At 53.9% G+C, this 26,938-nt stretch overlaps 1 protein-coding gene across 9 annotated transcripts in view; it reads left to right on the plus strand.

Annotated features, from left to right (window-relative positions):
• DLG4 (discs large MAGUK scaffold protein 4) overlaps positions 1–23,211 on the plus strand; it is a 30,515-nt gene extending 7,304 nt beyond the window's left edge. For 2 of the 9 annotated variants that reach the window (XM_033184801.1, XM_033184806.1), the window contains 19 exons: positions 4,497–4,562; positions 8,371–8,424; positions 8,565–8,615; positions 8,808–8,932; positions 9,031–9,200; positions 9,302–9,438; positions 9,584–9,728; positions 15,900–16,195; positions 16,377–16,479; positions 16,618–16,732; positions 18,513–18,689; positions 18,984–19,020; positions 19,113–19,140; positions 19,270–19,317; positions 19,400–19,501; positions 19,854–20,026; positions 20,960–21,069; positions 21,641–21,732; positions 22,285–23,211. In XM_033184801.1, coding sequence (XP_033040692.1) covers positions 4,497–4,562; positions 8,371–8,424; positions 8,565–8,615; positions 8,808–8,932; positions 9,031–9,200; positions 9,302–9,438; positions 9,584–9,728; positions 15,900–16,195; positions 16,377–16,479; positions 16,618–16,732; positions 18,513–18,689; positions 18,984–19,020; positions 19,113–19,140; positions 19,270–19,317; positions 19,400–19,501; positions 19,854–20,026; positions 20,960–21,069; positions 21,641–21,732; positions 22,285–22,391 — 2,136 coding nt within the window. In that variant the 3' untranslated portion in view covers positions 22,392–23,211. Of the gene's footprint in view, positions 1–4,496; positions 4,662–4,800; positions 7,674–8,370; positions 8,425–8,555; positions 8,616–8,807; positions 8,933–9,030; positions 9,201–9,301; positions 9,439–9,583; positions 9,729–15,899; positions 16,196–16,376; positions 16,480–16,617; positions 16,733–18,512; positions 18,690–18,983; positions 19,021–19,112; positions 19,141–19,269; positions 19,318–19,399; positions 19,502–19,853; positions 20,027–20,959; positions 21,070–21,640; positions 21,733–22,284 lie in introns of those variants that run through there. The other 7 variants (XM_033184799.1, XM_033184803.1, XM_033184800.1 and 4 more) reach the window with 5 other exon arrangements.
• Positions 23,212–26,938: the final 3,727 nt, after the last annotated feature.

Below are 26,938 nucleotides of genomic sequence, written 5' to 3' on the forward strand. Positions count from 1 at the left end.
TTTTTAAGAGATGGGATCTCACTGTGTTGCCCAAGCTGGTGTTGAGCACCTGGCCTCCAGTGATCCTCCCGCCTAAATTTCTTTTTATAAGGGTTTTGGAAAAAAAATGACGAGATTGCAATTGAATTTGGAGGGTCTGCTTTAAAGTAGATTAAATATTTCCTGAAATTGGGTTCTGGTGTGGAATTGGAGACTGGCATATTAGGAAGTCATGAGTATCTTACTAGATTCGGGGGTTTGGACAGGGGATCCCAAACAAATTGGAGGACTTGTTATTTGGATATTTATATTAGAGCAAGAGTAATATTTGCACTAACTGCAAGGTCCCTGTTAGTGGATTGGGGGATAGATGTGATATGGAAAGGGATGATTTAGCATGTACTAATTTGGGGGCACAACAAGGATCTGTGGTTCTTTAAAGTTTTGAAGAATCATGGGCTGCCTATCAGGTGGGGCTGGACTGCAGGGAAGAACTATGCTGGTTAGAATAGGAGATGCCTTGGAATCTGAGGAGATTGGGGGGTTTGGTGGGAGAAGCAGTGTAGATCCCTTGGAATTTCTTGTGAGAGAAGTGCTGTTTGCTTCCCTGGACTCTGCGAGTCCAGTAATGACGAGATGTCCAGTGAGGTTTTGGAATGGTTAGGGGTCTCGCGATGTTGGGGTTGGGGCATTAGATGGGATGGAATAAGGAGTCCCCGAGAACTAGAGAGATAAACTGGCAAATTTAAGTCTGTCTCTATTCGTAGAGGGGTCGGAACAGAAGTACAGTGGAAAGTGAAGTCCACAGAGAAACAGCATGAACCAGGGGAGTTGGTGGCTAAGAGGGTCTCCCCTCACCCCTCTCTCTCCCAACGTGACGCTCTCCCTTACTGCGCAGGCGCCGTTCCCCCCCCCTCCGGCCGCAGCCTCCTGTCGCCGCGGCCGCCGCAGCCCCCGCCCCTCTGCCCCTCCCCCTCCCCCAACCCCGGGACCCTTGATATCCCACCCACCCCCTTCCCTCAGTCCCCCTCCCCTTCTCCATGTCGGCTCGGAACAGATTCGCCTCCATGTGTCTCTGCGTGGTACGTGCCGCGATATGGGCTCCGGCCCCGCTCCCCTCTTCCCGGACCCCCGCAAATATCAGGGTGCAAGCTTCAAGCGCTGTCGCTCTTCCTTCTGCTTGGTGCGGGGTCTCTGGGTTGCAACTTCTTGCGGACAGGCGCTGTGGGTCGCCCCTCTTATCATTCACTTTGACTCACACCCCTATGTTTTGGGGGTGCAAGCCTCGGTTCCAGGTCATTCTGTGCAACTGGGACTCCGGTGAGGAGGGGGCCAAAGGGGAAGGAACAACAGCGACTCCGTCCGTGACCCCCATTCCCCGGGCCTTTTACTTGTCTTAAGCCCTAATATATTGGGGGTGCAGACATGTCCCAGTAGCATCTGAGTTGTGGTGGGTTAGGGCCCTGAGTCCCAGTAGGATAAAGGGGGGGTCCTCCTTTCCCGTCCTACTTTAATTGCCCTGTAATCCAGGACTGAGAGGTGCTGATCCGCCACCTCCCCAGCCCCCAGTATGCAGTTTCAGAATTACTCTCCCCCACCCCGACCCCTCCAGACGTTTCCCCGCCCCCCACATGTACGTCGAAAATTTCCAGAGACTGAACCTAGTCCCTAACCTCTTCCAGCCACATTCTGGAAACCCTGGTACCCATTTCTTGTTCCCCATTTTCCCCATGTTGCCTCTCAATCCTGAGGGGCCTTTTCCTCGGTGCCAGACACCACCCTCCCTCCGTGGGGGTGGGGCAGGGAGAGATACTGGGGGCTCGCTGAGCTATAAGTTTACCTTCATTTCCTCTCTAGAATAAAAGATGAAATGGCCCTCCTCATGTCTCCATTTTCTTTGGGTGCACGCTGACATTTCCTCCTCAGATTCAGGAATTTTCTCTCTGAGGTGGAGTGAAGATGGAGGGGCACTGGACTCAAACCCTCCCCCAGACTCCAAAACTTGGAGCTTTGGTCCTAATTTTCCTTACAGGGAACTGGAGGCCTTGTGAAGAAAGAGTGGGTAGCAGAGAGTGGCTTCCACCCCTTCCCCCAGGTCTCTTCAATTCTGGGGCTTGCCCCTCAGCTTGTGCACTGCCCAGGTAGAGGACCACCTTCTCAGGATGTGGAATGAACAGTCTCTGTCGATTCATAGAACTCCTTTATTCAAGACAGCTCAGCCTTGGAGCAGGGCTATTTTGTGTGTTCTATTTTCCTTCTCTACTTTTTGTGCCCGTCGGATTGAAATCTGGAGTTCAGGATTCCTTCTCCAAGTCTGTGGCCCAGAGAATAGACTCAATCTTGCTAAGCCCCTGTTTTCCTTCTTTAAGACTCTTTAAATATATCAGGATGCTTCTTGATTCGCGTTGTCTCTGTCTTCTGGGTTTGAGAGTTTTCGTGCTGACAGGACCACTTCCCTTCTCCCATTCTTTTATTGTACCCTTACTCTACAGCCAGAGTTGTGTTATATTCTCAGCCTTGGTTCATCATCCTTAACATTTTCAGAATCATACTCTAGGATTGGCCATTGACCTTGATAAGCTTCCTCCCGTTTGATCTCGCAGCTGCTGCCTTCTAAGTATTAGGGCACTCTCAGCCTCTCAGAAACTTTTGGGAGGGAAATTCTGCTCTCTCTCTCTCTCTTTTTTGTTTTGGAGATGGAGTCTCGCTCTTTCGCCAGGCTGGAGTGCAGTGGCATGATCTCGGCTCACTGCAACCTCCGCTTCCCAGGTTCAAGCGATTCTCCTGCCTCAGCCTCCCATGTAGCTGGGATTACAGCCATGCGCCACCATGCCCAGCTAATTTTTGTATTTTTAGTAGAGATGGGGTTTCACCATGTTGGCCAGGCTGGTCTCTGACCTCAGGTGATCTACCCACCTCGGCATCCCAAAGTGTTGGGATTACAGGCATCTGCTCCTGGCCTCTCTGTCTTTTTGAGACAGGGTCTTTCTCTGTCGCCCAGGCTGGAGTGCAGTGGTGTGATCGTGGCTCACTGCAGCCTCCACCTCTTGGGCTCAAGCAATCCTCCCACCTCAGGTTCCTTAGTAGTTGGTACTACAGGTGTGCATCACCATGCCTGGCTCATTTTTGTATTTTTTTGTAGACGGGGTTTCACCGTGTTGCCCAGGCTGGTCTCCAGCTCCTGGGCTCAAACAGTCTGCCCGCCTCAGCCTCCCAAAGTGCTGGGATTACCATGCCTTCTCTTTTTACCCATGTGTGCTTAGCAGTGCATTCTGTCTTCTTCAGTCCTTGAGGGAACCCTGCATATGATACCTTCCCCTTCCTGAACCTGAAGCTTGGAGGGTCTGTCTCTGTAGAGGCCTGTTCCAGAGGAGAGGAGCAGGAGAGGGCAGAGGCGGACGTGGAATGGCCCAGGCAGAATTGCTGTCTTCTTCTGCTGTCTCCATCTGCCCTTTTCCTCCTTCTCTGGCCCCCAGTTAATCTCATTTTACTGTTGTCCCTATTAAGCTAGCACAGGAGGCCCTTGGGATGGCAGCTGATTAACTGGGCAGGGAGTCAGGGGCCATATTGGACCTTTCACCCCAAAAGACCAGAGGGAGACCAGGAATTCACTCTGAGGCTCAACATGCTACCCTCCTCCCCAACCAGGGAGGCTGGCACCCATTCTTGCCCCTGTCCTGAGCCCTGCTGTCTCTCTTCTTACCCTTCCTCCCCCAGCCCACGCCCTTCTAGCATATCCGGATTAGCTGGCTGGACTGTGGGCTGTTGTAGGGGTAGGGCCAGACTCCCAGGGCCCCTCTGTTGACTGCTTGGAAACCAGCAAGGGCAGTAAACTGGACAGGCTTAGCCTTGTCCTATCTCGGGGGCTGATGCCAAGTACCTTCTGGTGGAAGGGGCTGACTTCAGTCTTTGCCTAAGGAGTGCAAGGTAAAGGAGAGCCAATCACCTGTGGGGTGGAGGCTGCAATGGGGAGACTGAGGCCATGGAGGTGCGGTACGGGGAGGATGCCATGCAGAGTAGGAGCAGCCAGAGGGGTAGGGGAGGGGAGGCTAGAACAAGAGTGAGTCTGAGATGGTGAGAGAAGCAAGAAAGTTGGGAACTGGATGCAGAGAATGGAGGTATGAGTGTCAGGAGCTAGAGCTCTGAGAAGCTGGAGGGACCCGAAGATGAAGGTGGCAGGGAAAGGGGTGAAGGCACAGATGCCAGAGGGGCTATGCCCGCCAGAAGGCCGGTGTCCCAGGATGTGAGGAGTAGGAGTTGGGGGATGGGATTAGGACCTGGGATTGATTGGGACCTGGAATTGATGAGAGGTGCTGAGGCCCTGGCGGGAGAGGGGGCTGTCGGGAGAGTGGAGAGAGGGGAGCCAATGGGCTAGAGGAGAGGGAGGGGGAGGAGCTGGTCAGGCCCCAAGGCCTTCCGCACTGTACTGGCTGGGGGAAGTGGAGGCGGTCAGGGCGGCCAGCCTGGAGCCTGAGGCACCGGGCCGGCCCCAGTGACACCTCCGTTCCCATCCCCAGAAATACCGCTACCAAGATGAAGACACGCCCCCTCTGGAGCACAGCCCGGCCCACCTCCCCAACCAGGTAAACGCCCCCGAGCTGGTGCACGTGGCGGAGAGGAACTTGTCCCACCTCGAGGCTGGCCACGGGGTCGTGGGCCACGCCCACCTCTCCCCCTTCAAGGTAGGAGACCCTGGTGGCCCCCTCCCCAGTGCGGCCCTCGGAGCCTCGGAGCTGCAGCAATCCCCAAGGGCCGGTAGGGTGAGAGAGAGCCGTGGGGGGGTGGGGGGGATGCTGGAACTGGGGGTGGGGGTTTGGGACGTGGGCTCCTGGGGCCTGGGGGAGGGGGCGTTTGGGAGGCTGGAAACACCTTGTCCCACAGAGGAGAAACAGGCAAGGCCAATGGGAGTGGATGTCGAGCCTAAAGCAAGAATGTGTGTGTGCACGCGTGCCTGTGCCTGTGTGCGTGTGCTGTATGTGTGTGTGTGCCTGCGCGTGTGTGCACGCGTGCGTGCCTGTGCCTGTGTGCGTGTGCTGCATGCATGTGTGTGCGTGCGCTGTATGCGTGTCTGTTGAGGTGTGTGCATCCCCCAGGAAGCCCCCCATGCCTGGGACCTCCTCATTCCTTCTCACCCGCAACCTCTGTTTCCATTTTCTGTGTCCAGAGCTCTGTTCCAAGCGCCTGCTGCCCTCATTTGCTCTTGTCCCTTCCCCGCCTCCTCCCCCTACCCCCGCCTCTGGGCCTGGTTCGCCCTGTCCCTGAGTCTCCAGCCCTTTCCATCTGTCTGGCCTGAGACTTCACATGGTGGGGCCTTGCTGCCTCGTCCCCTGCCCCAGCCTTTGCTCCACTCCTGAGCTCTCTCCGGGCTCTGCAGCCTTTCCTCCCTGCTGGCTGACTGGCTGGCTCTTGATGCTGTCTCTCTCTTCCTCCCACGCATTCTCCTCTCCCTCTCCCTGATCCCCAGCTCAGGCCGCTGCGGCCTGATCAGTCCTTTCCCTCATCAGTCCTCTCCCTCCATCAGCCAGCTCCCCTTTCCCATGTTCCCTCTTGCCTATTCATCTTCACCTTCTCTCTTTTCCTCCTCCCCTCTCTCATCCTCTTGGGTTCTCACTTCTGCATATCTTCTTTCTGTTCCCCTCTGCCCCCTCCATCATCCCCCACCACCTGTTTCCCTTTCTCCTCTCTGCTCACAGCGTCCTCCTCTCTCCAGCCCCGGGAGGCCTGGTTTCTGGGAACTTCCATCCTCCAGTCCACTTTCCATCTTCCCCTCCCTCCGTCTCCTTTTCTGGGGACACAGGATGGGGAGGACTGGAGAGCACCAGGCAAGCTGTGAGATTGAGGGGACACCGTGGGGTCAGGGTGGGGATTCTAGGATGTTGTGGGATGCTCTGGGAAGGGGGAAGTTGCTGACATTTCACCAACAAGTTGGATGGGGAGGAGATCTCTGAGCCTAGGGAGCGGGCAAGCAGGTTCTGGAGTGAGAACTGGCAAGACAGGAGTTAGGGAACAGGAAGGTAAGAGGTCCTGGGTCAGGGTCCGGATAGGGGTAAGACTGTGAAATCAGGGCGATGAATGGAGCTGACAGAGCAAGGAAAGGAAGGCCCTGGAGACAGGGATGGTACAGAGTGTTTGTGTGAATTCTGTGGATGCTAGGAGTGAGGGAAAGAAGACTAGAGATGCTTTTTGTAAGGCAGGGCCATTAAATCCCTGAGCAGGGGGTAGAGGAGGTAGGGAGCCTGAGGGGTGGTAGTTAGTACAGAGCTACTGTGGATCAAAGCTTAGGAGCAGAAGAGGGTGGAGGGAGAGAGTGTTGGAGGCCACAAGCATGGGGTGGAGGTCTCAGGACAAGGCCTCACCCAGGGAACAAGGGAAGCCCCAATTTTCAGAAGAGAGGGGGAGGTGGTTGAGAAGTGTAAGATTGTTACTTGAGAATAATCTTGAGGGTATGAAGGCAGGGTAAGGGAGAATGGTGATACGCTCTCTGGGGAAGCAGAAATTGAGATGGAGTAGCTGGGTGGGGTGGCATGTGCCTGTAGCTACACAGGAGGCTGAGGTGGGAGGACTGCTTGAGCCCAGGAGTTCAAGGCAGCAGTGAGCTATGATCACACCACTGCGCTCCAGCCTGGGTGACGCAGCGAGACCTTGTCTCGGGAAAAAAAGAAAAAAAGAAATTGGGATGGAGGATGAGGCCACGACATTGGTAAGGGATGGGGCTGGAGGGTGCAATAGGGCCAGGGAAGCGGATGGAGAATGGAGGCTGGAGGCTAGGGTTGGAAGATGGATGTTGAAGAGCGAGACAGGGATGGAGATGGAGCGTGTGGGATGCGGGCAGAGATAGGGATGGGAAGCAAATGAATGTCGTAGTGGATGAAGGTGGGTGTGCTGGGAAGGAGGTTCCAGGATAGGGATGGGATGGGGATTGAGGATAGGCTATGGGATGGAGGATGAACACGTGGATGAGATTTTGGCAGTCAGTGCCTGTTGGTTGGACAACAGCATTTGCTGAGATGTGAAGGGTTGGAGGGTAGTGTTAATCGATTTATGGGTGTGAAATCTATGATACAGCTTGAAAATGGTTGGTAGTTTGTAGGCTTGGGAAATAGCAGTAGGAGAGGGGAGGGACCCCTTTGGACGGGGAGAGCGGGAAGGAGACTGGGGATTCCTTGCGCTTGGACTACTGCAAATACATGTTTCTTTAAGGAGGAAGTAGGTTGGGGACCCCGGAAGGAGGCTCTTGGCGGCCTCCCCCCATTGCCATAGAGACGTGGCTTCGGTTGCCCTGGCAATTGGGAAGCCCCTAGGACCGGCCTAAAGCTGGCCCCGCCTGGGAGTCTAGAGACCAGGCGATTGACGTCAGGGACCTGGGCACGCCCCACTTTAACCCCTTCCCGAATGCAGTTGGGGGAGGGAATAGATGGGCGGGATAGGACCCGGATGTCTTTCACCACTCCCCCTTCCTGACGTCCTTTGCACTGCGTAGGGTGAGGGGCGTAGGGGAGCGAGGAAGGCAGGTTATTCAGAATGCGCTGCGCCCACAAACCTCTTCAGCCCGGCCTCCTCTCGGCCTGGCTAACGCTGGGCGGGGCCCAGGGCAGGAGAGGCGGGGCTCGCGGAAACCTTCTGCGCTCAGGAGTTTGGTCGGCCCCAGGCCACGCCCCACCCCCCTGTTGTCCTGACGACAGGGCCTCCTGGAGGTGGGTCTCCCCGGGTCTTGGCTGGTCCTAGATACCGTTGCTAGGCAACACGGTCCCTAGAGGAAGGGGTGGATTGGACGTCTGGTTGGTGAGACCAAGGGAGGGGTCTGCAGCTGGGGGAACCCCGGATTCCCGGGGTACAGGGTTTAGGACAAATGTGTGTGAAGGTGAGGGACAAGTCTAGGGGAGGGTTATGAAAATATCTGGGTAGATATGGGGGAATTGGGGGAGATGGGGCAGGAAGTGGGGACCAGGACCCGGTGGACATGATCCCTGGGTTGTCCATGTGTAGCACATAAGGCATGTAACACCCTGTGGTGTTACATCCGGTGAGAAGCTCCCTTCCCCCAAGCCTACCCCCCTCTCCCCACTCTTTGCCATCTGCTGCTCCCCTCTCCGTCTGGCTGTCTCCCTTCCCGCTTCTCCTACACCTCCTTCCACATGCAGGGGGCCCCGGGCTGGGCAGAGTTAGATCCGTGTGCGTGTGCATCTGTGCGTGTGTGTGTGCGTGCGCATGTGCACGCGTGTGCGTGTGTGTGTGATGTGGCTTGAGACTGGGCCCTTGAGCAGCTCTCAGCGTGGCAGAGTGGGCTTGGCTAAGAGGTGAAAGGGTAGCCACGCTGATGGGACCCTCCGTTACGGGCTCCCTCTCGAGTCAAGGCTCAGGTGGCTTTTTGTCTCTTGTTTCCCCAAACAGGCCAATTCTCCCCCTGTGATTGTCAACACAGATACCCTAGAAGCCCCAGGATATGTGAGTTGTTTAGATTTTGGGGCTGGGGCCATTGCAGAAGGAAGGAGGGAGTAAGGGAGGGCAGCAGATGACGGGCAGGTTGTGCGGCAGGAATGTCTGTCTCACAGCTTTTGTGTTTCTGTCCCGTGCTGGAGTTGCAGGTGAACGGGACCGAGGGGGAGATGGAATACGAGGAAATCACATTGGAAAGGGTGAGCAGGCTCCTCCATTGGCAGTCTCCTTGCCCCCTCATCTGTACCTTTCTTTCTGCCCATGTGGTCTGCGTGGCCAGCCCCTCACCCTATCCCTTCCTGCTCTGGCTGCTCCAAGCCATTTCCCACCCCACTTGCCTTGCCAGACTTGGGCAGTGAGGGGAGCTGACCCTCTTCCCCTCCTTCGCCCAGGGTAACTCAGGTCTGGGCTTCAGCATCGCAGGTGGCACTGACAACCCACACATCGGTGACGACCCGTCCATTTTCATCACCAAGATCATACCTGGTGGGGCTGCGGCCCAGGATGGCCGCCTCAGGTGAGGAGAGGATACAGGGGTTAGGATGCTTGGTCCCTGGAGAGGGAGGGCCAGGGCAGCAGGAAGCTCTTGACTCAGGCCCACCTTGCTGCTCCCAGGGTCAACGACAGCATCCTGTTTGTAAATGAAGTCGACGTGCGCGAGGTGACCCACTCAGCAGCGGTGGAGGCCCTCAAAGAGGCAGGCTCCATCGTTCGCCTCTATGTCATGCGCCGGAAGCCCCCAGCTGAGAAGGTCATGGAGATCAAGCTCATCAAGGGGCCTAAAGGTAGTAACTCATTTTGTTCCCACCCCCATCCCAACTGTCCTGTGCCCCAAGCCTGCTTCCTGGGCACCTGGGCACCCACCTCTGGCCTCCCCTCCATCCAGGTCTTGGCTTCAGCATCGCAGGGGGCGTAGGGAACCAGCACATCCCAGGAGATAATAGCATCTATGTAACAAAGATCATCGAAGGGGGTGCTGCCCACAAGGATGGGAGGTTGCAGATTGGAGACAAGATCCTGGCGGTGAGGACCCCATCTAGCCCATTTTCTAGCCCAAATCTGGGTCTCACCTACTAGCCCTGGCAGGCGCAAGTTCATCACTTCATCCCAGTGCATCTGTCTTGGGCCATTTGTGGCTTTGTCTGAGCTTTGCTTTCCTTGACTCCAGGTCAACAGTGTGGGGCTAGAGGACGTCATGCATGAAGATGCTGTGGCAGCCCTGAAGAACACATATGATGTTGTCTACCTAAAGGTGGCCAAGCCCAGCAATGCCTACCTGAGTGACAGCTATGCTCCCCCAGACATCACAACCTGTGAGAGCCCTTCAAACGCCAAAGCTCCCCATGACCCATCCCGTTTAACCCATGACATGCAGTCCCATGACATCCCTGTAGCTGTTCCTCTTCAGATATTCCCCATGAAATAGCCACAGCCTCTGACTGTTGTCAGAGAAGAGATGGAAAATCAATTACCATAAAAGAGCTAGAAAAGATCGTCAATGATCTCTCCCATGGAAGGCACAAAACCTGGTTGGTTTTATGGCTAATTTTATGAAATTCTCAAGGAATAGATAATTCTTCTGCTCTTCCAGAGTATAGGAAAAGATAAAAAGATTTCACATTTCATTTTACGAGTTATGTTCAAATGGTCACAAGGATAACGTAAAACAAGGAGAGTATAGATGTGTTTTGCTTCTGAATAGAGATACAAGAGTTAATAATAATATAGTAGCAAACCAAACATGGCAGCATGTTAAGGGAATAACATAGGGTTAGTTTCAGAAAACTAAAGATGGCTCAATATTAGGAAATCTCTTAATATGATTCGTATATTAAAACGTTAAGGGAGGCCAAGTGTGGTGGTTCATGCTTGTAATCCCAGCACCTGGGAGGCCAAGGTGGGAGGATTTGAGACCACCTAGGGATTTGAGACCTAGGAATTTGAGATCAGCCTAGGCAACATAGCGAGATCCTTGCTCTACAAAAAATAAAAATAATTAGCACGTGCCTATACTCCTTGCTACTTGGGAGGCTGAGGCTGGAGGATCGCTTGAACCGAGAAGTTGGAAGCTACAGTGAGCCAATGATTATGCCACTGCCCACCAGACTGGTGACAGAGCGAGAGGAGAAAACGATACGATCATCTCAAATAGATGTGAGAAAGGCATTTGCTGAAATTCACCATCTCTTTTGGATGAAAGCTTTTAGTAAACTAGGAACAGAGGAATTTTCCTTAAGATGGTGAAGACTAGTTATCAGGAACCGGTAATGAACATTTTATAATGATACAATTTTAGTAGTGTGTCCATTAACTTATTTTTACATTTAATTTTTATTTTGTTCTTGAAATGGAGTTTTGCTCTTGTTGCCCAGGCTGGAGTGCAGTGGTACAGTCTCGGCTCTCTGCAACCTCTGCCTCCCAGGTTCAAGTGTTTCCGCTGCCCCAGCCTCCCGAGTAGCTGGGATTACAGGCACCCGCCATCACGCCTGGCTAATTTTTTTTTGTTTTTTTTTTGAGACGGAGTTTCGCTTTTGTTGCCCAGGCTGGAGTGCAGTGGTGCAATCTTGGCTCACTGCAACCTCCGTCTCCCAGGTTCAAGCGATTCTCCTGCCTCAGCCTCCCGAGTAGCTGGGATTACAGGCATGTGCCACCACCCCAGCTAATTTTGTGTGTGTATATATATATGTATTTTTTTTTTTTTTTTTTTTAAGACAGAGTCTTGCTCTGTTGCCCAGGCTGGAGTGCAGTGGCGCAATCTTGGCTCACTGCAAGCTCCGCCTCCTGGGTTCATGCCATTCTCCTGCCACAGCCTCCCAAGTAGCCGGGACTACAGGTGCCCGGCACCACGCCTGGCTAAATTTTTGTATTTTTAGTAGAGACGGGGTTTCACCATGTTAGCCAGGGTGGTTTTGATCTCCTGACCTCATGGCCCACCAGCCTTGGCCTCCCAAAGTGCTGGGATTACAGGCTTGAGCCACCGTGCCCAGCCTCCGTTAACTTACGAAGAAGGCAAGGATGCCTCTTCCCACTGCTGTTATCCTTCATTGCTTTAGAGCAGGGTTTCTCAATGTTACTCCTGGCATTTTTGGACCCAATAACTATTCATTGTGGGGGGTTGTTCTGTGCCTTGTGGGATATTAAGCAGGATTCCTGGCCTCTGTCTATCATATGACAGTGGTACTCCTCCCCTTCAGTCATAACAATAAAAAATGTTGTGACAGAATTGCCCCAGCGAAATTATGGTAGTTGAGAATCACTACTTTAGAGATTTCAGACAGTGTAACAAGACAAGAAGAATAGTTACATTTGGAAGGGGAAAAAAAGTTATCTTTATTTGTAAATTATACTACTGTGCATCTAGATCAAAATTTAAGTGAATTAACTGAATACATATGGGAAGTTAAAATGTGGCTATTTGTTGGCTGGGCATGGTGGCTCAGTCCTGTAATCCCAGCCCTTTGGGAGGCTGAGGCGGGTGGATCACCTGAGGTCAGGAGTTTGAGAACAGCCTGGCCAACATGGAGAAACCCTGTCTCTATTAAAACTACAAAAAAAATTAGCTGGGTGTGGTGGCGGGCGCCTGTAATACCAGCTAATCCTGAGGCTGAGACAGGAGAATCACCTGACACTGGGAGGCAGAGGTTGTGGGGAGCCAAGATCATGCCACCGCACTCCAGCCTGGGTGACAGAGTGAGACTCCATCTCAAAAAGAAAAGAAAAAAAAAAAAAGACCAGGTGCAGTGTCTCACGCCTGTAATCCCAGCACTTTGGGAGGCCGAGGCTGGTGGGTCACGAGGTCAGGAGCTCAAGACCAGCCTGGCCAACATGGTGAAACCCCGTCTCTACTAAAATTACAAAAATAGCCGGGCGCGGTGGCTCAAGCCTGTAATCCCAGCACTTTGGGAGGCCGAGACGGGCGGATCACGAGGTCAGGAGATCGAGACCATCCTGGCTAACTCGGAGAAACCCCGTCTCTACTAAAAACTACAAAAAACTAGCCGGGCGAGGTGGCGGCGCCTGTAGTCCCAGCTACTCGGGAGGCTGAGGCAGGAGAATGGCGTAAACCCGGGAGGCGGAGCTTGCAGTGAGCTGAGATCCGGCCACTGCACTCCAGCCTGGGCGACAGAGCAAGACTCCGTCTCAAAAAAAAAAAAAACAAAAACAAAAATTTGCTAGGTGTGGTGCGCATGCCTGTAATCCCAGCTACTCGGGAGACTGAGGCAGAGAATTGCTTGAACCCAGGAGGTGGAAGTTGCTGTGAGCTGAGATGGCACCACTGCACTCTAGCCTGGGCAACAGAGTGAGACTCCTTCTCAAAAAAAAAAAAAAAAAAAAACAACAACAAAACGGGCCGGGCGCGGTGGCTCACGTCTGTAATCCCAGCACTTTGGGAGGCCGAGATGGGTGGATCGCCTGAGGTTGGGAGTTCGAGACCAGCCTGACCAACATGGAGAAGACCTGTCTCTACTAAAAATACAAAATTAGTCAGGCATGGTGGCGCATGCCTGTAATCCCAGCTACTCAGGAGGCCGAGGCAGGAGAATTGCTTGAACCTGGGAGGCGGAGGTTGCGGTGAGCTGAGATCATGCCATTGCACTCCAGCCTAGGCAGCAAGAGCAAAACTCTGTCTCAAAAAAAAAAAATTGAAGAGGCTTCTACTGGCCAGTGAAAACTCATTAAATATGTTAAAATCTTTAAGGTAATAATAATACTTAAAAATATTTTGGCCAGGCGCGGTGGTTCACGCCTGTAATCTCAACACTTTGGGCCGGGCGCGGTGGCTCAAGCCTGTAATCCCAGCACTTTGGGAGGCCGAGGCGGGTGGATCACAAGGTCAGGAGATCGAGACCATCCTGGCTAACACGGTGAAACCCCGTCTCTACTAAAAAATACAAAGAACTAGCCGGGCGAGGTGGCGGGCGCCTGTAGTCCCAGCTCCTCGGGAGGCTGAGGCAGGAGAATGGCGTGAACCGGGAGGCGGAGCTTGCAGTGAGCTGAGATCCGGCCACTGGACTCCAGCCTGGGCGGAAGAGCGAGACTCCGTCTCAAAAAAAAAAAAAAAAAAACACTTTGGGAAGTCGAGGCGGGCAGATCACCTGAGGTCAGGAGTTCGAGACCAGCCCGCCCAACGTGGCAAAACCCCGTCTCTGCTAAAAACACAGAAAATTAGCCGGGCGTGGTGGCGGGCGCCTGTAATCCCAGCTGCTTGGGAGGTTGAGGCAGAAGAATTGCTTGAACCTGGGAGGCAGAGGTTGCAGTGAGCCGAGATTGCACCACTGTGCTCCAGCCTGGGCAATAGGAGTGAAACTGCGTCCCAAAAAAAAAAAAAAAAGTTTTTTGGAGGATGCTAGGCAATCTCATTCATTCTGAAATTGGTGAATAAAGGGAGAGAGGCATGCAGAGAGAGGCATGCATTTATCCTCCCTTTAGTGTGCAGACTACCTCAGAGAGTAACCAATAGGTTGACACAGGGCTGGTTTTTTTTTTGTTGTTGTTGGAGGCAGGTCTTGCTTTGTCACCCAGCAGGCTGGAGTGCAGTGGTATGATCTTGACTCACTGCAACTTCCGCCTCCTGGGCTCAAGTGATCCTCCCACCTCAACCTCCCGAGTAGCTGGGATTACAGGCGAGTGCCATCACGCTCAGGTAACGTTTAACTTTTGTCTTTTGTAGAGATAGGCTTTCACCATGTTATCCAAGCTGGAGGGTTTTTTTTTTTTTTTTTTTTTTTTTTTGAGAGAGAGAGTCTTGTTCTGTCACTCAGGCTGGAGTGCAGTGGCACAATCTTGGCTCATTGCAACCTCCGCCTCCTGAGTTCAAGCAATTCTCCTGCCTCGGCCTCCCGAGTACCTGGGATTATAGACATGAGCCACCATGCCCAGCCAATTTTTGTATTTTTGGTAGAGACGGGATTTCACCATGTTAGCCAGGTTACTCCTAACCTCAAGTAATCTGCCTGCCTTGGCCTCCACAGTGCTGGGATTACAGGCGTGAACCATTGTGCCTGGCTAAGATTTTTCTTTTTTAAAGAAGAATTCCCACTAATAAATGCTCCCCACTCCAAAGAAAGAAAGAAGTAGAATATCACCATTTTGCAATCCCTGATACATATCAGAACCAGGCGGTGATTGTCAATGTGGCTAAAACTCACCTGAAAGGCTGATGGGGCGCCATATAATGGATGGACAGGGCTGACGACCCTGAACCTACCATTCATCTTACCTGACAGAAAGACAACCAGACATTGTATCCTGTGGTGACGCCATAGGAAGAACATAGCGCTACCTATGAAGTATACAGGACTTACTAAAAAAAAACCTCTGAATTGAACTTGAAACTGATCAAGCCTCCAGGATGAACTGCCAGTTTACAGGAGATACAGGGGCAGAGGCATAGGCTAAACAAACCACAGGAGGGTAAGCAGTAATTTCCCTGTTAGAATTTCCCTCATAGGGCCGGGCGTGGTGGCTCACGCCTATAATCCCAGCATTTTGGGATTATAGGCGGGTGGATCACGAGGTCAGGAGATCAAGACCATCCTGGCTAACACGGTGAAACCCCATCTCTACTAAAAACACAAAAAACTTAGCCGGGCGTGGTGGCGGGCGCCTGCAGTCCCAGCTACTCGGGAGGCTGAGGCAGGAGAATGGCATGAACCCGGGAGGCGGAGCTTGCAGTGAGCCGAGATCCAGCCACTGCACTCCAGCCTGGGCGACAGAGCAAGACTCCGCCTCAAAAAAAAAAAGAATTTCCCTCATAGGCTGGTCAAGGTGGCTCACACCTGTAATCCTAGCACTTTGGGAGGCATAGGCGGGTGGATCATTTGAGGTCAGAAGTTCGAGACCAACCTGGCCAACATGGTGAAACACCGTCTCTACTAAAAATGCAAAAATTAGCTGGGCATGGTGGCGCGTGCCTGTAATCCCAGCTACTCGAGAGGCTGAGGCAGGAGAATCGTTCGAACCCGGGAGGCAGAGGCTTCTGTGAGCCGAGATCATGGCACTGCACTCCAGCCTGAGACTCCTTCTCAAAAAAAAAAAAAAAGAATTTCCCTCATAGAATGTGGGAAATTCTTTTAGAGAAATGACCTAGTTTTTTTTAACAAATGGATGGCAAAGAGTTGGGGGGGAAATAGAGGGAGAAGAATTTTATGGATTAAGAGATTTGAGTGACACAGGAACCAAAAGAAAACTCCCAAAGCATAATATTAATGTTCCCTTTGACTTGCCCATCCCTGGCATACTGAGGACATGTAATGTTTAAATTCTTTATCCCCTAGGACAACCAGCCTGTAATGTCACCTCTAAATTCCTGACCCCTGACGTCACTGTGATCTGATATCCCCTTACCACCCCACCCCCGGCGTCTCTGAGAAAATAACTTCCCTTCCACCTGACGTTGGCTCTCCTGGCACCTGGGGAGAAGGTTGGGTGGCGGGTGCTCTTTCCCTCCAGGCACTTTCATCTCTGCCCTGTGTCTTCCTCAGCTTATTCTCAGCACCTGGACAACGAGATCAGTCACAGCAGCTACCTGGGCACCGATTACCCCACAGCCATGACCCCCACTTCCCCTCGGCGCTACTCCCCAGTGGCCAAGGACCTGCTCGGGGAGGAAGACATTCCCCGAGAACCGAGGCGAATTGTGATCCACCGGGGCTCCACGGGCCTGGGCTTCAACATCGTGGGTGGCGAGGACGGTGAAGGCATCTTCATCTCCTTTATCCTGGCCGGGGGCCCTGCAGACCTCAGTGGGGAGCTGCGGAAGGGGGACCAGATCCTGTCGGTGAGGGAAGGCCTGCCCCTACCTGCACCACCCCCTCCCCTCAGGGCAGAGCGCAGAGCTCTTGGGGAGGGGCCTGGGTGGGCTGCAGCTGAGTCCTCTTGCGGGACCACTCCCTGCTCCACCTGGACCCAGAAGTGCTGCCTTCTGTCTCTGGTGACACAGCCTGTTCTCCTCTTTCTAGGTCAACGGTGTTGACCTCCGAAATGCCAGCCACGAGCAAGCCGCCATTGCCCTGAAGAATGCGGGTCAGACGGTTACGATCATCGCTCAGTATAAACCAGAAGGTACCAGGCCAGAAGTTCCTGTCTTGTGAGCTAAAATGGCCCTTAGAACTCTGCCTCCTCAGCTGATGGCTTCAGTAGGGGAGGACGGGTGGCAGTAGGATGGGGACAGAGCTCAGGAACCTCCCTGTCCTTCCTCAGAGTACAGCCGATTCGAGGCCAAGATCCACGACCTCCGGGAACAGCTCATGAACAGCAGCCTGGGCTCAGGGACTGCCTCCCTGCGGAGCAACCCTAAAAGGGGTTTCTACATCAGGTCAGAGGCTCCCTGGGCTGGGCTCCTCAGCCCCTCTGCGTTCCTGGGCACTCTGTGCCTGGCCCTGGCCTCAGCCGCTCCTCCTCTCTACCCTGCCTGCTCTGACTCCCCACCCCAGGCCTGAGGCGCAGCGGGGGTTCATGGGCTTCGCTGCACAAGTTAACGTTTGAAATACTCCCTGTCGATGGGAAAATAGCCTCTACCCCAAGTATTCCAATTGCCTTCTAGCCCCTGGTCATCCCAGCACTTCCTTGGGACTCCCAGGCCACCGCACAGTTTGGCATCTCGAAGGTTAATGCTTGGTGGAGCATGGTCCTCTAGGGTATTTGGAGTGTTGCCCCAGCCTTCACGTCCCTGTGGGCAGTTCTGGAGAAGTGGGCTGCAGCTCTGTGGTGCCTGCCCCCGTCTCTCCAGCGGTATTGTGGGCAGTCCCAGAGAGGTGGGCTGCAGCTCTGTGGTTCCTGCCCCCGTCTGTTCAGTGGCATTTTGCTCCCCTCTTAGGGCTCGTCTCCATTGACTCTTTTTGTGGCTTAGGTTTCTGCCAAAGCACATCTCTCTCCCGCCCCGACGGGTCACCCCCCACTTCTCTCCCTGTCTGGCCCTGTGGCTTGCATGGCCTCGTCTGCCACTCCACTCTGCAGATGTCTCTCGGAGCTGTTGGCCCTGGCTGACCTCTTTTTGGAGGTCAAGACCTGCACTTTTGGCCATCTGCTTTCTGGCCATCTCCACTGGGATGTCCCACAGGCATCCCACACTCAACATGTCCCACGCTGAGCTCGGCATCCTGCTGTGGAACTGTGTTCCGTCCCGCTGTGCCAGCAGTTTCCCTCTTGCTGAGTGGCATCACCGGCCACCCGGACGCTGGCTCCCGCCTGAGCCCTTGCGCTGCTCTTCCTCCCTGCTTGGGGCCAGTTGGTCCCCAACGTTGTTCTGACTCCTAGTGACCACAGGGGTTGTGTGGTGGCTCCCAGGGGGAGCATCATGTGGTTGTCACACTCCCGGGGGCCCGGGGTCCCCTCCCTCCTCTCCAGGCCCATTGCTTTCCTCTGCATCTTCGTTCCTTCTCTGGTTCTGACCCCAGGGGTTGTGACTTACTGATAGAGATTTGATACTGGTAAGGGTAATCATTAGTTGGAAACACGGGACCTTTCTTTTTCTTATGAATTTGGGCAGATTGAAGGTTACCCCGTGACTTTTTTTGAGATGCGAGTCTTGCTCTGTCACCCAGACTGGAGTGCAGTGGCATGCTCTCCGCTCACTGCACGCTCCGCCTCCCAGGATCACGCCGTTCTCCTGCCTCAGCCTCCCGAGTAGCTGGGACTACAGGTGCCCGCCACCACGCCTGGCTAATTTTTGTGTGTGTGTGTATTTTTAGTAGAGACGGGGTTTCACCATGTTCGCCAGGATGGTCTCAATCTCCTGACCTCGTGATCCACCCGCCTTGGCCTCCCAAAGTGCTGGGATTACAGGCGTGAGCCACCACGCCTGGCTGTACCCCTGTGACTTTATGACGTGCATGTGTACTGCAAGCTGCTTTCTTGAGAGGGTTGAGTTCGAGCCCTCCCTCTGGAAACTGGACTCAGTGTGGACTGAATGATGGCTAACAGTTGTGGTGATTATGAGTTATAGTCAGCGTTTGGTCCCCACACAGTTTTGGGTTCCTCGGCATCCATTGCACTCATGGGAGGGCCGTCTGCAGACCTCTGTCACCGAAGGGTGACTGGGGCATCCTTCTTGGAGTCTTCAGCTGGGCTCTGACCAATAGCCACTTGCCCTCCAGGGCCCTGTTTGATTACGACAAGACCAAGGACTGCGGCTTCCTGAGCCAGGCCCTGAGCTTCCGCTTTGGGGACGTGCTGCATGTCATCGATGCTAGTGATGAGGAGTGGTGGCAGGCACGGCGGGTCCACTCTGACAGTGAGACCGACGACATTGGGTTCATCCCCAGCAAACGGCGGTGAGGCTTCTGGGCTCTGTAGCCTTCTTGCCACAGGCACTGAAGTTGCCAAGGTCCCCCAGGGTGGGCAGCCAACAGGGGATGGGTTTGCCCTCTGAACTCCTAGCGGTTTGTCTGTTGGGCCGTCCTGGGGACCCTGGCTCCCATGAGCCTTTGGGAAGGACCACTCCTCACTGAGGAGCACAGTGCCCAGGGCTGCAGGAGAAGGGGTTGTCAGCTGGCCTGGAGCGTGGGGTCAGCAGGGTTCCTCACTGGGCATTCCCTCACCCGCCTATCTCTCCATGTATCCCACAGGGTTGAGCGACGAGAGTGGTCAAGGTTAAAGGCCAAGGTAGGTGGAGGAGGGTGTGAGCCTGGGTGGAAGCGTGAGGGCTCATGGAGCTGAGCTTGTAACTAACCCCGTGGCCTGCTTTTTCTTCCTAGGACTGGGGCTCCAGCTCTGGATCACAGGGTAGGTAGGGTCAGTTTGGGAAGATGTGGGTGAGAGAAGCACTGAGCTGCTTTTGATATCCTCAAGGGGGAGACAGGGCTCCAGGTCCCCTGTTTCAGAGCCCCTTGCAGATGCCCCACCTCCCACCAGGTCGAGAAGACTCGGTTCTGAGCTACGAGACAGTGACGCAGATGGAAGGTGAGCCCTGGCCCCTGCCTTGGCCCCAGCACCTGCTGCTCCCCCAACCCTGTGCTCGGCCTAAGCCAGGTTCTCTCCGCAGTGCACTATGCTCGCCCCATCATCATCCTTGGGCCCACCAAGGACCGCGCCAACGATGATCTTCTCTCCGAGTTCCCCGACAAGTTTGGATCCTGTGTTCCCCGTGAGTGCTGGGGCCTTGGATGGAGGAGAAGGTGGAGGTGGGGATGGGACGGAGGAGGCCCATCCCTGGGGCCATAGGTAGAGGCTTTGGGGGATTGGTGTGTAGGGGGATACAGGGTTTCTGCAAGAAGGGGTGCTTCTCAGCCACCCTCTCATTTCACAGTACCCATGCCCAGGCCAGAAACTTGGAGGCCCTGGAGGGTGCTAGGGGAAGCGGTTCCGGCCCTCTGCAGTCTTGGTCTCCCTTTCACCCAAGGACCCGCTGGGCACTGTGGGGTTTGATTGAAGGAGGCAGGATTTCAGCTAGAGGGATGGTGGTTAGATCTTCGGGGGGTGGGGTGACTTCCTGGCAGATACGACACGACCCAAGCGGGAGTATGAGATAGATGGCCGGGATTACCACTTTGTGTCGTCCCGGGAGAAAATGGAGAAGGACATTCAGGCGCACAAGTTCATTGAGGCCGGCCAGTACAACAGCCACCTCTATGGGACCAGCGTTCAGTCCGTGCGAGAGGTGGCAGAGCAGGTAGGACCTGGCGGGCACCTGGTCCTCTTCCTTCTCCCCTCTCCCCACCCCATTGCCTCCCTCCAGCTCTCTCTAACTCTCTCTCTCTCTGTCTCTTTCCCTGCTGGGTCTCGACTCCGCTCCTCCACCTCCTTCTCCTCTTGGGCAACTCTGACCGCCTGCTCTCTGCCCCTGCTCTCTCTCCCGCCTCCCTCGCTTCCTGACCCCAAATTTCCCATCACCATCTGGCCTCTTTCTCTCCCCACTCCCTCCTCCTTGCCCCATTTCTCCTCTCTTCCCATGGCCTTGTCTTTGGTGGCTTGGCCTTCCCCACTGGGTCCCTCCCTTTTTCCTGATTCCCCTCTGGTCCTCTCCCCTGCCTCACCCTTTCCTGGGGCCCCGCTCCCCTTTCCCACTCCTCTGCTAACTCCTTTCCTTTCCCCACTGCTCCCCACCCTGCCCTCCCTCCCTCCACGGTTCCTTTCTCCATCTGCCTCCCTCCCTCCCATCTGTCTCCTTGTTCCTCCCATCTGTCTGTCCTCTGTCCGTCCTCCCCTCCCTCCTCCCTCTATCCTACTTCCTTTCTCCTTTTTCTTGGCTTTCCTTCCGGCCTGTGTCACCTCTGCCTTGCACACCCCGCCCCACTCGCTGCTGCCCCGGCTCTGCCACCATCTCTTGGGTCCCTGTCTGCCTGGTGCTCCTCCCTTCCTCCATTCTGTCCTGTCCCTGCCCTCTCCCGTGCTCTCCATCTTCCTTTTCCTTTCTCTGTCTTTTACTCTGTCCATGCCCTCTTCCTGCCTGACTTTCTGCCCCTGTGTTTCTTGACATCCATGTCACTCCCCTTCGGCCAACCTCCCATTCCCCACCTCTCCTTGTCCCATGTCCCTCCGGCACCGCTGTCTGTCCTTTCCCGCCACCTGCTGGCCCCCCTCCGCCCACCCTGCCTGCCCCCAGGGGAAGCACTGCATCCTCGATGTCTCGGCCAATGCCGTGCGGCGGCTGCAGGCGGCCCACCTGCACCCCATCGCCATCTTCATTCGCCCCCGCTCCCTGGAGAATGTGCTGTGAGTATGGTCCTGGGGGCCTCCCCTCTGCTCCCCCAACACATGTGGCCCTGGGCCTCACAAGGCCTCTGCAGTCAACTCTCCCTTCAGAACGCTGGACAGCGGTTTCGGCAACCCCAGAAGGGGATTCCTGAAACCCAGCAGAACCTGGAATCCAGGAGACCTGGAACCCAGAGGATGCAGGGAATCGGGCCTTTCCCCTCCTCTCCTGCCTTGGGCTAGACAGGACTACATCTCCCAGCAGCCCTTGGGGTATACCAGCTGGGGCGAGTCAGGGCCTCCAGGGCTGTTGGGAGTTGGAGTCCGAATCCCATCTCTGGGGCTGAAGGCTGGAAGGATGAAGCTCTGGAAATGTCCCTGAAGTAGCCACACCTGGCTCGGGCGGTTGTGGGTGGGTGGGCGGTTCTCGTCTGTGGCCCCAGAGGATACTGGGAATTGTATTTTTTTTTTTTTTTGCTATATGCTCCAAGTAGAAGAATACTAGTTGCAACTTAACATTCCTAGATAGAGGAGGTAAAAGGCAGGGTCAGGTGGGCCCAGTCTCAGGCCTGCTCTCCCTCCCTCTTCACAGAGAGATTAACAAGCGGATCACAGAGGAGCAAGCCCGCAAAGCCTTCGACAGAGCCACCAAGCTGGAGCAGGAGTTCACAGAGTGCTTCTCAGGTGAGGCCACAGCAAGGCTGTCACCAGCACGTAGGGTGCCTTTACTCGGATTAGAAAGAGCTCCCCCGCCACTCCCAGTGGATGGTTTAGAAAGAGGTGCCCCTGTGGGCATGGCATGGGGGCTTACGCCCATAATCCCAGCACTTTGGGAGGCCGAGGCAGGTGGATCACCTGAGGTCACGAGTTCAAGACCAGCCTGGCCAACATGATGAAACCCTGTCTCTAGTAAGAATACAAAAGTTAGCAGGGCGTGGTTTCGGGCACCTGTAATCCGAGCTACTCAGGAGGCTGAGGCAGGAGAATTGCTTGAACCGGGAGGCGGAGGTTGCAGTGAATTGAGATCACACCACTGCACTCCGGCCTAGGCACTAAGAATGAAACTCAGTCTCAAAAAAAAAAAAAAAAAGTGCCCCTTTGGGCGGGTGCAGCCTCATGGCTCATGGCTTGGAGAATTAGAAAGAGGTGCCCCTTCCTCTGGGCTGGTGCCACTCCCTTGGCCAGGTGTCCTCTGGCCCTTCCTTGGCCTTACTCCCTGCTCCACCCCACTCCCAGCCATCGTGGAGGGTGACAGCTTTGAGGAGATCTACCACAAGGTGAAGCGTGTCATCGAGGACCTCTCAGGCCCCTACATCTGGGTTCCAGCCCGAGAGAGACTCTGATTCCTGCCCTGGCTTGGCCTGGACTCGCCCTGCTTCCATCACCTGGGCCCTTGGTCTGGACTGAATTGCCCAAGCCCTTGGCTCCCCCGGCCTCCCTCCCACCCCTTCTTATTTATTTCCTTTCTAACTGGATCCAGCCTATTGGAGGGGGGACACTCCTCTGCATGTATCCCCATACCCCAGAACTGGGCTCCTGAATGCCAGGAACCTGGGGTCTGGGGGGGGGAGCTGGGTTCCTGGTTCCGAGCCCTTGCTCCTTAGGATCCCCGCCCCCGCCCGCCCCCAATGCACACACAGACCCACCGGGGGCCACCTGCCCTCCCCCATCTTCTCCCACACACATTCCAGAAGTCAGGGCCCCCTCGAGGAGCACCCGCTGCAGGGATGCAGGGCCACAGGCCTCCGCTCTCTCCTGAGGCAGGGTCTGGGGTCACCCCTGCCCTCATCGCAATTCCCCATGGCCCTTAATTTCTCATTTATTTTTTCCACTTTTTTTCTTCTCAAAGGTGGTTTTTTGGGGGGAGAAGCAGGGGACTCCACTGTGGGCCCCTGCCTTCCACACGCCCCCACCTTTTTTCTTTGCCGGTTTGCATGAGTGGAAGGTCTAAATGTGGCTTTTTTTTTTTTTTTTTTTTCTGGGAATTTTTTTTGGGGAAAGGGAGGGATGGGTCTAGGGAGTGGGAAATGTGGAGGGAGGGTGGGGGGCAGGGGTCGGGGGTCGGGTGTCCGGGAGCCAGGGAAGACTGGAAATGCTGCCGCCTTCTGCAATTTATTTATTTTTTCTTTTGAGAGAGTGAAAGGAAGAGACAGATACTTGAAACTCGGTGTGTGGCCTGGTTATTTGGGACCTGGGTGTGGAGGGAGACGGGTGCAGCAGAGTCAGATCCTTCTTCATTCTAAGGCAGAGAGGTTAGTGGCCTGGAAAACGGGCCATGGAGGTAACTGGCAAATCAAGGAACCCGAGCGGGTGAAGACTGGGCCTGGGAAGGGCTGGAGCTCTGTCCAGAGTCATGACAGACCAGAAAGGGGAGGCTGGAACTTGTCTGGGGCCCTGCAAACTTAGTCCAGGTCTGATCCCCACTGGGCTATCTCAGCCCTGTTGGGTAGCACAACAGTCCCTAAAGGAAAATAGAGAGGAAACTTCATTCATTTATGTTCATGGAGTTGTGGACAGAGCTGGGCTCTGGAAATGATTTTTTTTTTTTTTTTTTTTTGAGACAGAGTCTTACTCTGTCGTCCAGGCTGCAGTGCCATCGTGCGATCTTGGCTCACTGCAACCTCCGCCCCCTGGGTTCAAGCGATTCTCCTGCCTCAGCCTCTCGAGTAGCTGGGATTACAGGTGCCTGCCACCACGCCTGGCTAATTTTTGTATTTTTATTTTTAGTGGAGACGGGGTTTTGCCATGTTGGCCAGGCTGGTCTCAAACTCCTGACCTCAGGTGATCCATCCGGCTCGGCCTCCCACAGTGTTAAGATTATAGGCATGAGCTACCGCGCCCGGCCTTTATTGCCTTATCTCTATGGGAAATAATCTGAGGCAGCTTTTTAAATAATGAGGGTAGGAAAATAAGAATCTAAATGCCAAAGATGAGAACTGGAGAAATGTATACGAGCCATGAGGGTAAATGTGATCTCTGGGCTTCCTGATAGCCGTGGCAAAAAAGGAAATTATCAATTACCTAGTTCTAGTTCTTTTAGGGAGTCATATTTTCCTGGCCCTAAGTCCTAACTGAAGCTTCTCAGATCCTGCTATGTAGAATGGTGATTCTCAGCCTTCTGCCTTCTTCATGTGTTTGGCAAGCTCTCAGCAGGAAGGCCTCAGCTGTGGCACAGATGAACCTTTGGGGGCACCTGCTGGGGTACTATTCCTTTCTCTCTCTGATTTTCAGGGGCTCCAGTGGGTAAGGCTGAGGCAGAGGGCCCTAAGTTGTGGTTAAATCCCAAACAGTGCAAAAGGGCATTTTTTGTAGCCACTCCGGACTAACGTTGAGAGTTGCATGCGATAGGCCAGCCCAGGGGTAGTGACTGTGTGGATGGCATGGCTGTCCAAGCCTAAACTGGTCCAAGAATAGAGGCAGAGATTGCTGAAGGGGTATCACTTCAACCAGTAGCCATGGATTGCCCTGCAGAATTTTCTATGCAGGACCAAGTCCAACAGGATCCTGGGGATGGGGACCAGGGGTCGGCATTTCTGGAAAGCTCCCAGGTGATTTTGATGTCTCACTGGGTGGAGAAACACTGCTTCAGAGGATGCTTTTCTTTCCTCTTTTTTGTTTTTTTTTTTTTGAGATGGAGTTTCTCTCTTGTTGCCCAAGCTGGAGTGCAATGGCACGATCTCGGCTCACTGCAACCTCCAACTCCCAGGTTCAAGTGATTCTCCTGCCTCAGCCTCCCAAGTAGCTGGGATTACAGGTGCACGCCACCAGGCACAGCTTTTTTTTTTTTTTTTTGTATTTTTAGTAGAAACGGGGTTTCACCGTGTTAGCTAAGCTGGTCTCAAACTCTTGACCTCAGGTGATCCGCCTGCCTTGGCCTCCCAGAGTGCTGGGATTACAAGCATGAGCCACCACACCTGTCCCTGGATGTTTTTCAAATAATCATTCTCTTAGCTTGGTTCTGTGTAATAGTAGATGGCTTGAGGCTGTGATAATGTTCTCTATCGTGAGCAGAAGGGAGAAATCTAGGAGCTGAGGAAGGTATGTGTAGGTAATGCATCTGCATGTTAAACTAGAAGGGGCAGAATCACATAGTTGACCTGGAAGGGGTAGAATCACATAATTTTGCATGTATTATTATTATTAGAGACAGAGTTTCGCTCTTGTTGCCCAGGCTGGAGTGTAGTGGCACCATCTCGGCTCACTGCAACCTCTGCCTTCTGGATTCAAGCGATTCTCCTGCCTCAGCCTCCCGAGTAGCTGGGATTACAGGTGCATGCCACCACACCTGGCTAATTTTTTGTTTGTTTGTTTTGAGACGGAGTCTCGCTCGGTCCCCCAGGCTGGAGTGCAGTGGCATGATCTCGGCTCACTGCAAGCTCCACCTCCCGGGTTCACGCCATTCTCCTGCCTCAGTCTCCCAAATAGCTGGGACTACAGGTGCCCCCCACCATGCCCGGCTAATTTTTTGTATTTTTAGTAGAGACGGGGTTTCACTGTGTTAGTCAGGATGGCCTCGATCTCCTGACCTTGTGATCCGCCCGCCTCGGCCTCCCAAGGTGCTGGGATTACAGGTGTGAGCCACCGCGCCCGGCCTAATTTTTTGCATTTAGTAGAGACGGGTTTCACCATATTGGTCAGGTTGGTCTTGGACTCCTGACCTCAGGTGATCCACCTGCCTTGGCCTCCCAAAGTGCTGGGATTACAGGTATGAGCCACCGCACCTGGTCTGCATGCCTTATTTTGTGAATTATAATTGATACAAGTACCTGACAACAATTCTGATAAATATAGAAATACATATTGCTTGAAAAAAGTTCCCTCCCTGTTTCCCCCCACGCACTATTCCTCAGGGGAAGCACGGTTGCAGTGGGGCTGTATTCTTACAAGACCATGGGAACTCTTCCCTGGCCGCTTGAGGAGGCAATGTAATATACTGCACTGGAGCCCCAGGCTCCCAAACAACGTAGGTTCAAATCTTGGCTCCTCTACTCCCCACACTTTTTATTTCTTTCAGTAAATACTTACTTGGATGTTCCTTGGAACTAGGCAGTGTTCTAGATGCTGGGAAGGCAACATCCCTCTCCTCAGGGAACTTTGGGTCCATCCAGTGGAGATGACAGACTATATAGGGAGTAAGTGAACACAGAGCGTTTAGACAGTGATGGGTGCTATTATGCAAAGAGAGTGATGGCCCTTGCTGGTTTAGACCGGGCGGTCAGGGAGGCCCCTTGCAGCATCGTTTGGGTTGAGGCCTGAAGGACAACCAAGACTGGGGTGATGAGAGTGTGCCAAGTAGAGAGAGGAACAGTCTGGAAGGAATCAATTTGAAAGATTGAAGGATAGAAGGAGACCACTGAAGTGGAGTAGGGTGGGGGACAGAGAGAAACAGAAGGTGTGTCAGAGAAGTCAGAGAGGCCTGGCACACAGGACTTTCCGTGGATTTATTCAGAGTGGCATAGAAGCTGCTGGAGGGCTGTGAAGGGAACGCTGGGGTTTGTCCCTGAGCAGGTTACTCTGGGTGTGAAGGGGAATATACAGCAGGGGGCAATGACAAGCCAGCTAGGCTGTTGCTGGGGTTAGGATGAGGGATGATGGTGGACTCACTGTCACTTTGGGGAGAGCTTAACCTCTCTAAGCCTCAGTATACCTAGCTGTAAAATGGAAATAACTACCTACCTTGCTGGATACCTGTGAGGAATTAATGGTAAAGTACATGTAAAGCCCTCAGCACAGTGCCTGACGCATAGTAGAAAATGGTAGCAATTATTGTCATTGGTCTCTTGGTCTATTTTCAGATATGGATAAACCCAAAAGTTAAAGCCTGGAATCATTTGGAGTTTTTACAAGTTTTACCCTCAAAAAGTAGGAAAGAGGCAGGCCAGGTATGGTG

Source organism: Trachypithecus francoisi, unplaced genomic scaffold (assembly GCF_009764315.1).
Source record: "Trachypithecus francoisi isolate TF-2019V2 unplaced genomic scaffold, Tfra_2.0 Lachesis_group20, whole genome shotgun sequence".
Taxonomy (NCBI): domain Eukaryota; kingdom Metazoa; phylum Chordata; class Mammalia; order Primates; family Cercopithecidae; genus Trachypithecus; species Trachypithecus francoisi.